Source organism: Jaculus jaculus, chromosome 5 (assembly GCF_020740685.1).
Source record: "Jaculus jaculus isolate mJacJac1 chromosome 5, mJacJac1.mat.Y.cur, whole genome shotgun sequence".
Taxonomy (NCBI): Eukaryota; Metazoa; Chordata; class Mammalia; order Rodentia; family Dipodidae; genus Jaculus; species Jaculus jaculus.
Window position 1 is genome coordinate 120071628 of NC_059106.1, and position 15583 is coordinate 120087210.

At 37.0% G+C, this 15583-nt stretch overlaps 1 protein-coding gene across 3 annotated transcripts in view; it reads left to right on the forward strand.

Moving 5' to 3' along the window:
• The window catches only part of Nbas (NBAS subunit of NRZ tethering complex), a 470946-nt gene that overhangs the window by 219982 nt on the left and 235381 nt on the right, over window positions 1–15583 (forward strand). For all 3 annotated transcript variants that reach the window (XM_045148869.1, XM_004665676.3, XM_045148870.1), the window contains 2 exons: window positions 4739–4801; window positions 6953–7075. In XM_045148869.1, the coding sequence (XP_045004804.1) occupies window positions 4739–4801; window positions 6953–7075 (186 nt within the window). The remainder of the gene's footprint in view (window positions 1–4738; window positions 4802–6952; window positions 7076–15583) is intronic.

The window sequence follows — 15583 nt, forward strand, 5'->3', positions numbered from 1 at the left end:
CAGATGCGTAGAAAATGTCTTTCCCTCTGTTAGCTCAGCCCCACCGTCAGGTCTGGTATTACATACTCTGTTTGAATGTGGACATTCAATCTTAGGAATTCTCCTCCACTGTCAGTGATTCTTCCCCACTAATTTATAATTAAAATACTGTTGAAGTTAGTTTTGCTTTGCTGGCAGAAATCACCTGACCAAGAACAGCTTTTGGGGGAATAAAAAAGTTTTATTTTGGCTTACAAACTCGAGAGGACACTCCATGATGGCAGGGAAAATGATGGCATGAGCAGAGGCTGGACACTATCCCCTGGCCAATATAAGGTAGACAATAGCAACTGGAGAGTGTGCCAACACTGGCAAGGGGGTGCTGGCTATAACACCCATAAGCCCACCCCCAACAATACACTGCCTATTGGAGGTGTTAATTTCCAAATCTCCATCAGCTGGTGTAGCAGGCAGCTTCAGGTTCACTGAGATAAACTTTCAGACCAGAGACAGTTATGGAGGAGGGGATGTATTGAAGCTTATAGATCCAGGGCAAGTTCCATAAATGGCAGAAGAAGGTGGCCTGCCTTCACAGGACCAAGCAGAGAGAGAGAGAAGTACAAGCTAAAAAGCCAAAAGCCACAGCACACTTCAGGAACTCCAGCTAGGCACACTTTGCATATCTTTAGATTGGAATCTGAAACCCACCACCACACCTTAAGATCCACCCAGTGACACTGCCTCCAGCCAGATGACTGCATATACAAACTATAAACAATAAAAAATTGAATATATTGGGGGTCATCTATTCAAACCACCATAGCTGGGAACCTAGCATTCAGAACACCTAAATTTATGGGGGACACCTGAATCAAATTCCACCCCTGGCTCCCATAAACTTAAAACCATACATGATATGAAATACAATGCATTCAGACCAACTTTAACAGGCCCCATAGTTTTTATCAATCCCAATGATGATTAAACATCCCCATAGTCCAGGGTCTTTTAACTGAGCCATGATACAAAAAAAAAAAAAAAAACAAAAACAAAAACCCAAACCATAATGGCACAGAATAAACACTCATACTGCAAAAGATGGCCCTGGGCATAGCAAAGAAATATTCAACCAAATACAAGATTTAAATAGGGCAAACATCAAACTCTGTAGTTCCAAGTTCAACAACTGTAGTCAATGATAAGTCTCCAAGTCTGGTAATTCTAACCAGAAACAAGTCTCTGCAGTTCCAATTATGCCCCTCCAGCTAGGCTACTCACAGTCCTAGAAAACTTCATCATGGGTGGCAGCTTTCCTTAGCAGCCATCTAGTGGTCCTAGCATCTCCACTGGGTCTCCACTGCAACCCACTGATCATCCTCATAGTTTCATCGGGTCTCCATGAAGGCGATCCTGCTTCACACTGCCCGTGGCTATTTCCAAAGCACAAGACTGTGTTGCAAATTCAGTGACCCTCTCTTTCCTGCATTTCTTATACTCCATAATACCAGGTAGGGTGCCAGTTTGTTAATCCGGGGGGGGGGGGGCATAAAGTAAACTTTGAAGAACAGGTACTTCTTCAGTATTCAGGCCCCTTCAAAAGACTGTATTCTTTTCTTTTGTCCCAATGCAGGTCAGCTGGCCCAATCTCAGTGGTTTAATCTGTTATATAATTTTAGCTGAACAGGCAGCAGTTTCAGCCTAAAGATTTCTTTCTGTGCTATAACCCTTTGCTCACACCAATCCATTTCTTTGCAGTGCAACCCTGCACAAATTCTCATGACTTCAGCATAACAGTTAGTCTCTCACACAAACTGTTTCTAGCCCAGAACACTCAAAGATCTTTCTTACCTTCACAAGCCAAATTTCACAGTCCATAGTTCTTACTGCATTCAGGTCTGAGTTTGACTAGAATAGTCCATCAAGCTGTACTTACAGCACTGCAAGGTATCTCTTAGGCCAAGGTTTCAAATCTTTCCACATTCTTCTTGAAAATCAGCTTCAAAAGGCCAAAGCCGTACAGTCAGGTATCTAGCAGCAAATCACACCACTCCTTAGTACCAACATTATTGTTGTAGTCAGGTTCGTATTGCTGGCAGAAAGCACCCAACCAAGAGCAGCTTTTGTGAAAAAAGGGTTTATTTTGTCTAGCAGATACAAGGGGAAGCTCCACAATGGCAGGGAAATCAGTGGCATGAGCAGAAGGTGGACATCACCCCCTGGCCATCATAAGGTGGACAATAGCAAAAGGAGAGTATGCCAAACACTGGTGTGGGGGAGCTGGCTATAATACCCGCAAGCCTGCCCCCCAAAATACACCTAAGTTTATGGGGGACACCTGAATCAACCCACTACAGGTACTAAGAAACTGACTAGAAACCTTGTATCTTGTGGAGGGAAAGCTTGTTTCCAGGTAAGCCCTACAACTACTTGGCCAGTAGAAAGAATATTTATGGGTGGAACCCATATACTTTATCTTAAGTGAATTTCTTTATGTATTCTGTTCTTTAAGGATTCCTTGTTGTTGCATTAGTAAGTTTAGATGTGAGCATTAGGAGAGGAACTGGGTTTGCATATCTTAATTCATAATGGTGCCTTTCTTATCTTTACCAGTTGTGGCTTGCTTTGTTTTTTTTTTTGTTGTTGTTTGTTTGTTTTGAGTGTTTCAGTAGATTAACCATCAAGAGAACAAAGTCCCTATTTCTTCCAGGCTTGGGAGAGTTGCCTGGCCCTGTGAAATAAAGGATGGTAAATAAAGGGTGTGCATATGTGTATGTATAAGTAATTGGCTTATCAGAAACCTGCAAACTGTCTTCTTGTTTTTAGCATAGTCTTGGTTTTGAGAACCATCCTTTACTTTTGGTTCTTTGGCATCTCTTGTTTTGTCCACACATGTCTTGCTGTCCTCTGCTATGTGTTGCTGTATTCCAGACGATTTATTAATTTTGTTAAGTATGTTTCCATTTAATTTGTGTCTTCCATGTTTTGTTTGCATCTTTGATCTGCTGTCATTTCCTTTCATTCTCTTTGTTCTTTGTGAATGTCTTCCTTTTCTCACTCCCTCATATTCTTTCTGTTTTTTTACACTTAAGTGATTTTGGAAAGTAGAGATCGGGGTGTAAGTTTCATCTGCCATACTTAATTACATATCCCTTTAAATCTGTTTCTGTACCTCTATGTTCTGTTAACTAATTTTGACAAGCTCAAGCCTTTTCATTATAAGACTGTTTGTTGTTCAAGTACCAGTGTTGTATCAGTTTTGATTTTTTGCTGGGGTGTGGGATCTTAAATGTAAGATCTATTCTGTTATAGATCTGGCTCCTTCCCTCTTATTGTCAGTATTCTAAGTGTTGGCTACTAAGAAAGAATTTTAGCATTAGCCTTGCTAATTGTAAAGCTTGATGGAAACCATGGAGTGTTTAGGGTTTTACTTCCTCAGTCTTTTTTCTTTTTTTTTTTTTAATAAGGAAAGGGAAATTACACAGTGGAATCAACATGTGTTTGTTACCCAAACTTGTATCGAAGTGGTCACAAGCTAGCTCACATCCTTAGTAAAAGGCAGCAGAATATGGAACGTGGACCTCTGGGAGCCATGACCTTTAGTAATCAGCAAAGTGCAAAAACAAGGCTCTGTGAGTGTGCATCATTTGTACAAATGATGCAGTACTGATTGTTTAAAACCCTCAGCCTGGTATGTCAGGGCACTAGTAGTCATGCTGCTCTCTCTACACAGCAGTGAGATGCAGAGGCTCTCCCCTGACACCTGCCCTTCTTGACCTAGAACAGTACAGTCATGAGTGGGACAGTGAGTGCTTCTTAGCTTTCTTTGTGTGTCTGTCTTGTTCCTGTGTCAGTCATTGGCTTCCAACTTCATTTAAGAAAAGAACAGCCGGGCGTGGTGGCGCACGCCTTTAATCCCAGCACTCGGGAGGCAGAGGTAGGAGGATCACCGTGAGTTCAAGGCCACCCTGAGACTACAGAGTTAATTCCAGGTCAGCCTGGACCAGAGTGAGACCCTACCTCAAAAAACCAAAAAAAAAAAAAAAAAAAAAAAAAAAAAAAGAAAAGAACAATCATTGATTAACAATTAAAGTTTTGTGCCTATTACCTATGTAGCTTGCTTATTCAAGCTGGCTGGAAGAAATGACCTCCAGACACATACACCACTTTGTGCATCTGGCTTTACATGGGTACTGAGGAATTGAACCCAGGTCATCAAGCTTTGTAAGCAAGTGCCTTTTAACTGCTGAGCCATCTCTCAAGCCTTCTGTTTTGTTTTGTTTTTAAAGTATTATTCTATTGAATCATGCAAACTATTGAATAAATTTAGTAAAATAGGCACAATTTATTTCATTATCTGTGGTATACTCAGAGATGGTCCTGATAGTCCCATTTATGCCATCAGTACCCCGAGGAAATGGCATACCCTATAGATATTATTATGTGGTGCATAGGCAATAAGCCTGAAATTTTGCTTGGAGAGTATTATGTTATGCATATAAGAAACATTCTGTTTCTACCATATAATTGTTTTATTTATTTATTTTTTTGAGGTAGGGTTTCACTCTAGTCCAGGCTGACCTTGAATTCACTATGTAATCTCAAGGTGTCCTCTAACTCACAGTGATCTTCCTACCTCTGCCTCCTGAGTGCTGGGATTAAAGGTGTGTGCCACCATGCCCAGCATTGTTTTATTTTTATTTTTTTCTAAAAATAGCTGCTACTAAATGTAATTTTAATTTTTATTCTTTTAATTCTTTAGTCATAAGACAAAGTTAACAGCATCTCTTCATGACATGGTAGACCAACTGGAGCAGATTCTCAGGTGAGATAAAAGATAGTTTTTGCCTGTTCCTAATTGTATCTGCTTAGAATGCATAATTATTGACTCTTTTGAGTGTTTTGTCTCAATGATGACTGCACTATGGCTTTAATAGAAGAGAACAGTAGAATAGGAACATGGACTTTGAAGACTCATAATCCTGTGATCACTTTTTCTTTTCCTTTTCCTCTACTTCTCTTTTTTCTTATTTCTCTTTCTCCCCCTCCCTTCCTCCCTCCCTCCTTCCCTCCCTTCTTTCCTTCCTTCTTGTTATTTTTTTTAAGAGGTAGGATCTCACTCAAGCTCAGGGGCTACTCACTCTGTAGCTCCAGGCTGGCCTCAAGTTCATGGCTGTCCGCTTTACCTCTGCTTCCCAAATGTTGGGATTAAAGGCGTGTGCCACCATGTCTGACTTCTTTTTGGAGAAATAATTCTCACTGTGTAGCCCAGGCTGCCCTCAAACTTGCAGTGCTTTTTGACCTCAGCCTCCTCATGTTGAGATTGCAGATGTGATCCACTGTGCCTGGCAAAGTCTGTGTTCAAATCAAGACATTGCAGCCTACTAATTATTTCCTTATCTATAATATTTAATTTATGATATATTGGAAGTACCATTAAGCAATTAAAATCTTTCATACTTAAAAGGCATATAAGAAATGTTAATTTATACAGCAATCATTATACCTATCAACTAACAATATTATTGTACTCCTAAGATTTTGGGCACAATAATACATGGATTGACTATATGGGTAATAGCAAACTGTACAGAAATTTACATATAACCTTGTCATGGTTTTGCTTATTGGTACACTAAAACGTTGAGCTATTTCTCTGAGATTTAAACATTCTTAACTTTCCAGTTAAGAAATCTAGTTTTGGGGGCTGGAGAAATGGCTCAGTGGTTAAAGGTGCTTGCTTGAAAACCTTGACAGCTTGGGTTTGATTCCCTAGTATCCATGTAAAGGCAGATGCACAAAGTGGTGCTTGTGTCTGGAGTTCATTTGCAGTGGTAAGAGATCCTAGTGGGCCTATTCTCTCTGACTTTCTCATTTCCTCTCTATTATTCTCTTTCTCATTCTCTTTCCCCTTGCAATAAATAAATAAATAAACAATATTTAAAAACAGGATGCTAGTTTTCCTTACTGGTATTCATTTTTATGACTCTATAAATACTGATTTTTTTTTTTTTTTCGAGGTAGGGTTTCACTCTAACTCAGGCTCTCCTGGAATTCACTATGTAGTCTCAGAGTGGCCTCGAACTCATGGTAGTTCTCCTACCTCTGCCTCCCGAGTGCTGGGGTTAAAGGCATGTGCCACCATGCCTGGCTAGAGAAATTTTTCATAGTATATTATAAATGAAAATTTAGAAATAATGAACTAGGAGGTGAGGATTTGTCTAAGTTGGTGGAGTGCTTGCCAAGCACGCATGAAGCCCTGTGCTCAGTCCTCAGCACTTGGTGTGGTAGTACAGGCCTTTAAATGCAACAGTTGAGAGGAGGCAAAAGGATAAGAAACTCAAGGTCATCCTTGGCTACACAGAAATTTTGGGGCCAGTGTAGAAGGTAAGTCTCTGTCAACAACAGCAAAAAGGAAAATAACAAACTATTTATTTAACACATAATTATAGAAATTATAGATAACATTATTTTAGTAATAGTTATATGTGTAGTAAAGCATAGTTATTTTGAGGTCAGTAATTAGAAATTACATTTATTCAGATTATAAACTTTAGTGCAAAATGTTATGTGCTGCACTTAAAGAAACAGGATTTTTTAAAATACCATAATACATTATATATCATAATGAGTATTGCTGTGAGTTCCAGCTGAATATTGAATTTATTCACCTGAAATATTTTACTGACACACTGCTTTTAGAATAGAGGGAAGTTGAAAAATAAAATTTTGAGTTCCAGCCATCTTGTTTTTGAGAGTATGTTATTCAGTACATTTGCATTCTAATAAAAGGCAGTAGGGTAAATGGAATTTAATATATGGGTTCTGTTTTGGGGGGAGAATCAATGCAGCATATAAAATTTACCATAGTATTTGATAACTTTTTTTTTTTTTACTGTAAATACCTGTTATTTATATGCTTAATAATATTCTCTTTTGGCAGTAAGAATTTAACCAATTTTTCTTTCCCTTGTAGTGTGTCAGAGCTTTTAGAAAAACATGGACTTGAGAAACCGGTTTCATTTGTTAAGAGCACTCAGTCTAGCCCAGAAGAGGCACGAGGGCTGATGGTGAGACTGACCCGGCATACTGCCCGGAAGTGAGTCCTAGACACTGTTAATTGATACTTGTGTGATTTGTTTTTATTGCTTTTTTACCTCCCTGACAATTTTAATAAATTATAATTGGTAACAAACTGAAAATGTGGAAATTTACAGTTTAAAAGTTTGATATATGCATTTATTCATGAAATCATCATTATTACACTTAGGATAAATAATAACAATGATGTTATTGTTATTATTAAAATAATAATAATAAATAAGCTACATCTGTTGCCTTTTGTTACTTTATAACCCCTTTCCTCAGCTGCCCCTTATCAAGCCCTCAACCACTCACTAGGATACTATTGGTTGATTCTTGTCCCTTTACATAGTACCTTTGACTTTCTAGAATCTTGTACACTTAAGTGAAGTGATACAGGATTGTGTTATTTGGCTTTTTTTACTTGGTATAATGGTTTGTGGTTCACCCATGTTGTATCACAGATCAGTAGCTTATATCTTTCATTTGCTTAGTAACATTTCAGGTTATGGCATATCTCTCTTTTTTTTATCTCCCCATCTGTTTTGTAGTTGACATTTATATTGTTTGGACTTTGGTAAATATAGCTCCTATGGATATTTATATACAAATGTTCATATGGAGTATGATTTAATTTTCTTGGGTAATTACGTAAAGGTGGAATGGCAGGATAATATAGTTAATTTAAGAAAAAACAAATGATGACTATTTTCCAAAGTATCTAGTGTGGATGTTTCAATTCTTCTACATCCTCAGCATCTTCAGTGTGGTCAGTCTTAACTGTTAGGTGCATATATGATTAGGATTGTAATGCCCTCCTATTGTAGAGTTCCTTCAATCAGTACAAAATGACCTTCTTTATCTTTCCTTACTAATGTTGGTTTGAAATCTATCTTGTGAGATATTAGGATAACAACCCCTGCTTGTTTCTCAGGCCCATTTGCTTGAAGTATCGTTTTCCATCCTTTGACCCTATGACAGTGTCTGTCTCTTTTGAGAGATGAGTTTTCTGGAGGCAATAAATGGCAGGATCCTGACTTTTAATCCATTGTGGTGCATTGAGGCCATTGATATTAAGAGTTATTATTGAAAGCTATGCATTCATTCTCGCTATTCTTATTTTATAGTGTTTCCTGTTTTCTCTTTACTCATTTGTTTTAACTGTTACTTGAGTGTGGTTTATTTTTTCTTATTTCCTCCTTTGTGTGTTTTGCTTTGTCTTCAGCATGAAGAATTCCTTCAAGTATTTCTGTAGAGCTGGTTTAGTTGTCATAAATTCCTTTAGCCTGTTTTTGTTGTTGGAATGTCCTTATTTCTCTATCAATTTGGATAGATAGCTGTGCAGAATAAAGTAATCTTATTTGACAGTTGTTATTTTTCAGAACTTGGAATACATCATTCCAAGTCCTTCTGGTTTTTAAAGTTTGTGTTGAGTAATATGCTTTTATATGACTTGCTTTTTCTCCATAATTGCTTTCAATATATTTTCTTTTGTTGACATGTTTAGTAGTTTAATTATAACATGGTGAGGAGAGAAGTTTCTTTCCAGATTTTGTCTGTTTGGTTTTCTGAAAGTTTCTTGTATCTGCATTGGCATTTCTTTCCCAATTTGGGGAAAATTTTCTTCTATGTTTTTGTTGAAAACACTTGAAATTCTTCTGCTTCTACACTACCCTGAATTCTTATGTTTGATCTTTTCATAGTGTCTTGGATATCTTGAAATTGCCATTCATACCTTCCTAGTAGCTTGTCTTTTTTTTGAATGTATTAAGTCTGCCCTCCTGGTCTTTTAGTTTAGATATTCTGTTCTCTCTTTCATCCATTCTACTGGTGAGACTTTCTATAGAGGTTTATATTGCACTGGCAGCATTCTTCAGAGTCACGATTTCTGCTTAGTCTTTTCAGTATTTCTAATTCCTTACTCCTGTCTTGTAATGGCCTCCTTTTTTAAAGCTACTTTACTGTGTTCTCTTTCAGAAGTTTGTTTTCTTCTTTGATTCCTTTCATTTCTGTTTTGGTTTTTTGAGTATAAATATCATTTTTTTTGAAATTTTCACCAGGAATTTCATCTAAAAGTCTTATTGGTGATCATTTCTGATGAATTTATAATTATTAGTGGGGCTGTATTGTGTTGATTCTTTGAGTTTCTTGTATTATAACGTAGTAACTTTGGCATCCTGAATTGATTTGATGCTTGGGTTTTCTGCTTATCTTCAGTGTTCTTAGATGTGGCAATCCACCCTTGTATACATTCAGGATATGAGTTGAAGGTGCCAGCCAGCACTTATACCCCAATTCAGCCGCAGATGTAGTCCTAGGTGTTGAGTTTGCTTGCTAAGCAAGTATTCCAGTGGACTGGGTGGAACAATTTACTGGCAAATTCTGAACTTCAACTGAGCAATATACACATTCAATAAAAACCAGCACAAAGTATGCAGTTGTGGGGATTAAAACAGATAGTTGTATAAAGCCAAAATCCCTAATGGTGTGTGTTGTTCTACACCCTTAATCTTGTCACCTGTGAGGTAGAGATTTCTGTTCTGAATTTCTTCTAAGTCTGGATCTGGATCAGACTCTGCCCCCAGTAATGACAGAAGCAAAAGATAAAGGCCCTATAAATATGAAAGCATTAAAGCCAACATTATTCAATCCCCAAATACATGTTATTTGAAAATGGTGAAGCCAACCAAGAATATATATCCCATAACCTGCCCTGACGAAAGAGAGATTAGCTCTTCCAATGCAGGCCTATGTCCCTGTTTTGTTTTTGTTTTTTGGAATGGCTTCCATTCTCACCAATGCTGAGTGCCTACCTCTGTTCCTCTGTGTTGAGCTGTGGAGCTGAAGCTCTGATCAGCTATGCTGGCTGCGCTGTTACTGGGGCCTGAATGCCAGAGGTTCATGGTTCTGATGGTGGCAGATTGGACAGTTCCGACTTCTGGAGTTTCTCATGCAGTTCCACCTGTATCCCTCTCAGCAGCTCCTCAGTTGATCTTCAGATTTCTTAACTTTGCAAGAAGGGTGATGAAGTTGAAAATCCCCTTGTTTGGTTTCTGCTGCTGCCACCACTTGGTGTGCTTGGTGGGGCAGTTTTGGCACAAATCCATTGATTGGCAGACAGCAAGCATCTCAGTGGGACTCTGGCCAGTTTCCTTCTTTCTGGTAGGTCTTGGTCTTTCTGGCTTCTCTGTTGTGTCTAAGAATAACCTATACTCCTTCATTTTTGAGAAAAGTATATTTTGCTGGGGTTTTGCTTACATCTCTCCCTAGGCTGATTTGGCATGTCTCCTATGCTTCCATCTTACTCAGAACTCCCCTAAGCCTCCAAAGTTCTTTTTGAGACAGTATTTTTCGATATAACCTAAGCTGTTCTTGAACTCCACATGCAGCTCAAGATGGGCTCAGTCTCATCATCCTCCTGAGCACTGAGGTTGCTGATATATGCTACCACACCTCGATTCATTTGGGATTTTGATTGGAGTTGCATCAGATCTACAAGTCAGTATGGGGAGTGCTGCTTCCCCAAACCAGTCTTTAAGTCTTCCATTCCATGAATATGTAATTCCTTCATATTTATTTGGTTGCAATTTCTTTCAGTGTTTTTATAGATTTGTGCTATAGATTCATAATTGTTTTATGAAATTTATTACTATTTTATTCTTCGTTGGTGTACTGTAAATAGAATGTTCTTTGTTTTTACATTACTAATCCTAGAGTGGAGGGATACTATCAAATGATAGATGGATTTACTTATGCATACATGTATGTTATGTATGTATGTGTGTTTTATTCAGTCTCTTTATGCAGCCCAGGTTTGTTTTAAATTCACAGTTCTTCTGATTCTCCTGCCTTAGTCTCCTGAGCGCTGGGATTGTGGCATTAATAATCATGCCCAGCTAACAACTGGGTTTTGTTATATTAATCTAGTTTTATGTTTTTTCTTGATGACTCTTTGGTCTTCAGTACTGATGTAGAAAGCTGTCTGTGTGTATGAAAGCCTGAGACCAGGGGACATATGGGTTCTCAGTGGTAGTGTGTGCTAGCCAGGACTGTTTAAGTCATATCTCATTTCCTCACACTCAGTATCTTTCTCCAGTGCAGTATAACTTCGCCTCTTTTTGTTACTTTATATAAGTAAACCTCTATTGCATGTACTCTTGCTTGTAGTTACTTTGAATTTTGATTTTGACAAAGAATGCTAAATACAGCTAAATAATATATTTTGAATTCATTCATATTAAGACAATAAGTTGCTCATTTTCATTGTACAATATTTCGTTTTTATGAATATAGTATGTATTCTGTGCTATGGACATTTGGATTATTTATCTGCTTTTACTTTTATTAAATATTTTTTTGTAATGAATAGTTTTATGCTTATCTGCTTTTGGTATGAATATTTCTGTCTCTCTGCAATACCCATCATCTACCCAGATGTGTAAGCCTGAGTTCTGCTTTAGGATATTTTGACAAGTTTTTTCAACACTCTTTTGCTGATGTTTTCCTCCCAGCACTTGATAAAACTTACTCTTGATACTGACTTTCTTTTCTCTCATCTTACCATTCAGCTGGATACATAGTAGCATTGGATTGTGGTCTTAATATGCATTTCCCTGGTGAATGATGACATCTAGAATTTATTAATAGGGTCAATATATCATATTCCCAGGAATAATCCTAAAATAAAATGTATAAAGTAACTATTGAAAATTATAGATACTTTTTTGTTAATTAAAGATCTTAATGAGTGGATGAATACTTCATATTTGTAGAAAGGCAGATTCAATACTGTAAAAATATCAGTTCTTTCCAAGCTGATTTACTATTTTTCTGCATTCCCAATGGAAATTCCAGCATATACATATGTTATATTGGGACATGCATGTGTATGGAATCTTTGTTCAGTTCTAATGTTATGTCTGATAGTAGAAATTATGCTCAGAGAATATTCTTGAGTGACTGAAAGCAGTTTGATGAATGTGTGACTCATTTGTTTTTTATTCCTATGGCTTTCAGGCATTTCTGACAATTTGGAGTTACCTAGTGTTTTCAGATTAATAGCTGAATAAGTGTGTGAAAAGATAGTAATGACCAATTTTTAAGATGTTGAATATTCATGTTTACAGTGATTTTTTTGCCTCTTTGCATTTAAAGTAGAATATTTTCTGGTAGAAATAGAAATTTTGCTGAGCTTTTATTTAAAAGTGTATTTAGAGTTAGTTACAAGGGAGAATGAACTGGTTAGTTAATATTTGTATTTTCCCATACTCAGCATTCACATATTTAACCATGCATATATTTACACATTTCAGTTCACATTACTTTATGAATACTTTGTTAATATTCACACTTATTAATCATGTATTTGTGAATTTTTGTTCACATTTTGGCACATTTTGTTTTTGTAGGTTTTGACAGGCATTATATTGTTACTGTGCTTGATGTCAGACATGCATATCAGATAGAAATATAGTATCCCCCTGGTTTGGTTGGAGATAGGTCCAACTAATGAAGAATGTTGACAGAGGACTTATAAAGACTGTGAGTGAACTAACAGATAGCTTTATAGAAAAATTAGCAAAAAGGCTTCCAGACTTTTCAAAGTAAGTTTTATCTAGAAGGTCTGTAAACAAACTAGTAAGGTTTTGTTTTATTTTGTTAGATTTTTTAGTCTGAAAAATAAAGCAAAGCCTTGCTGGAAAAGTCTGTAGTGGTTTTGAGACAGTAGGTGGACATCCTGATGTGAAGGTGGATAGTGTAATCAGGAGAATGTTTTTAGATGGAATTAGGAATTTGAGGCTGATTCCTACATATGTCTGAAAAATTATCACTTTGGAAAGTATAAAAATATAAAGAAGACTGGGGAAAAACTCTCAAGTCCAAATGCTGAAGGAGTAGGCTCATTCCCAGTAGAATTCGGTAATAAGTTTTTTTGTTTGTTATTGTTGTTTTTGGTTTGAAAAAAAAAAAAAGGAAAATCTAAGACAGCGTCAGCATTTCCTCTTTTTTAAGACTTAGCTCCACCTCTTCTAGGAACCTTGTTCAACTCTTCCAAGTACAACTCAACTTCTGGTCCTGGGAATTTTCCAGCATTTTGTGTCTTCACTTGTCACTGTTATCTGTCATTGAAAAAGTATAGCATCCTTACCAACATATGTGCTTTAAATTACCTTCTAGATCATAAGTTCTCCAGTATACATGATAGGGCCAATGTATACTTTAAATGAAAGTTTACACATCAGTGGCCTTGATGTGATTGGTCTATAAAATTTTTAGTGTGTAAGTCTCAAAACTTTTTTTTTTTTTAAATGAGTTTAAGGGGTAGTAAAAGTTTCCAGTATGCTCCTACAGCCTGCTTGTCCACTGGAAAGCCTGGCTTTTGCTGCTGGCTCACCTTCTGTCCTCCTGCTGAGTTCTTCACAGGCTGTTGATGTTCCTGATGTTAAATTCTACTCATGGTGATCTACTTACTATGACCATGCAGGAGAATACAGCACCTGTTTTGAAAGTGGTCAGCTTGACCCAAACTTAAGAACTTTATGTATATTGTTATATCTTAGCCCTCACTTCTACTTGTATTCACTTATGCACATTGTAAGTGATGCTAGACCTTATGAAATCTGTTTAGCAGCCAGGTTTACTCTCTTGAGTGTGGTACTATTTCTCCCTGAAAATCCACCTCCTTTCTAAAACTGCACCTGATCCTTTGTGTGGTCAGGAATCTCCATTAATTTGCAAAATCCTGGAATTTTCAAATTCTACTTTTGATTCTTACTTACTGATAAAGGCTGTTGAAAATTATGTGTCATTTATTTTTATTAGAATCTTTACTTATGGCTAGCCATGTGTGAGGAAGCATTAATACCATATGCTGCAGTGTTGATGGCTTCCTGAACAGCTGGGCTATGAGAACTCGAGTTCAGCTAGACAAGACCAAGGTCTGATTTTATTGGGCTGAACATTTTACCTGTTACTTCTCTGCTTGCAAGACATATCTGAAAAGAGCTCACCCAAAGGGTTGCAGCACCAAGGTCAAAGTAATAGAAGTATTTTATTGATTATCTTCAAATACTAACAGATACTTCAGGCTGTTTTGTATATTTGTGTGCTAAAAGTATGTTCTTTTATGTCTTATTGTATATGGAACAAGGATAATTATTTATTTTGTACAATAATTCCAAGCTGCTGTAGTAAATGAAGCATATGCTTATTAACAGCGTTAGTAGAAACAGGGAATGATGGGCTGATGCTTTTGTCTCAGATGCTTGGAAGGTTGAGATGGAAGGGTTGCTTGAGCCCAGGAGTTTGAGAATAACCTGGGCAACTTAATGAGAATCTTAAATGCACACATGTGCACGAGGTAGGAGGAAAATATTTTTAAAATTATATTTGTCCAGGAATTACTTCCCTTAAAAAGATATTTTTCCATATCAATGACTGTCATATACATGGATGCTACCTTCATTTTTAATATGTAGTACTTAGAAATAGTTATTTTATTTTGTGATAGCATCTTACTGTGTAGTCCAAGCTTCCTTGAATTCATGATTTCCCTGCCTTAGCCTCCTGAGTTCTGAGATAATGGGTATGCACCCCTAGGTCTTGAACTAGTGAAGATTTTAAAAATAATATATAATAAAATAAAAAGAAAAAGATGAATGTCAAAGAATCAGCTATTTGGAATTTGACAAATACAGAACAGAATCTATCCTTTTTTACATTGAGATCCATTTTTGTATAGAATTTCATAATTATAAGGAAGCATAGTGATAATCCCAAACTTAAATATATTCACTGGGATGACATGACCTTTTAATCCCAGCACCTGGGAGGCAGAAGCAGAGAGGCAGAGGCAGGAGGATTGCTGTGAGTTTGAGGCCACCCTGAGACTACATAGTGAATTCCAGGTCATCCTGGGCTAGAGTGAGACTCTACCTCAAAAAATCAAAAAAAAGGAATATATATATTTTAAATAAAAAGGTTGTATACATAGATTCCCTTTTCCCCACCTCTATTCTGCTGAAGGTCTTTGGCAGTAGTATTGGTATTCATTGTGGGGACCAAGAGGCCTCAGTCAGTCTCAGCAAGGATGGGGGAAACATGGTGTCTCAGGCTATTCTCACTCACTACAGTCTTTGTTCTACAGTGTCCCACTCCTACTAGATATTAATACATATGTAACTTAAAAAACACTAAAACATCTTCATAAGTTGGAATTCACTCATTTACATTTGTCACATGGCTGCATAACAGAAAAATTGGGGACCTCTTCATTTCTTCTACCTTAATTTAATCTTAATAATTTAGGAAAAGGAGTCTGAAACTCAGAGATTACAACATTGTAATCTGTACCAGTTGGCAAGTTTCTGTTTATTTTAGGAGCATATCTTCTTCTTTTGTCTTCATTTGGCCAGAGTATTCCTTATGTCTCTTTGAGGTGGGCTTTGAGTAAAAAATGTTTAATTCAGAAATAATAAGTGACTTGCTTACAATCACACAACAGATTTGTGTCCATAGGTGAAAT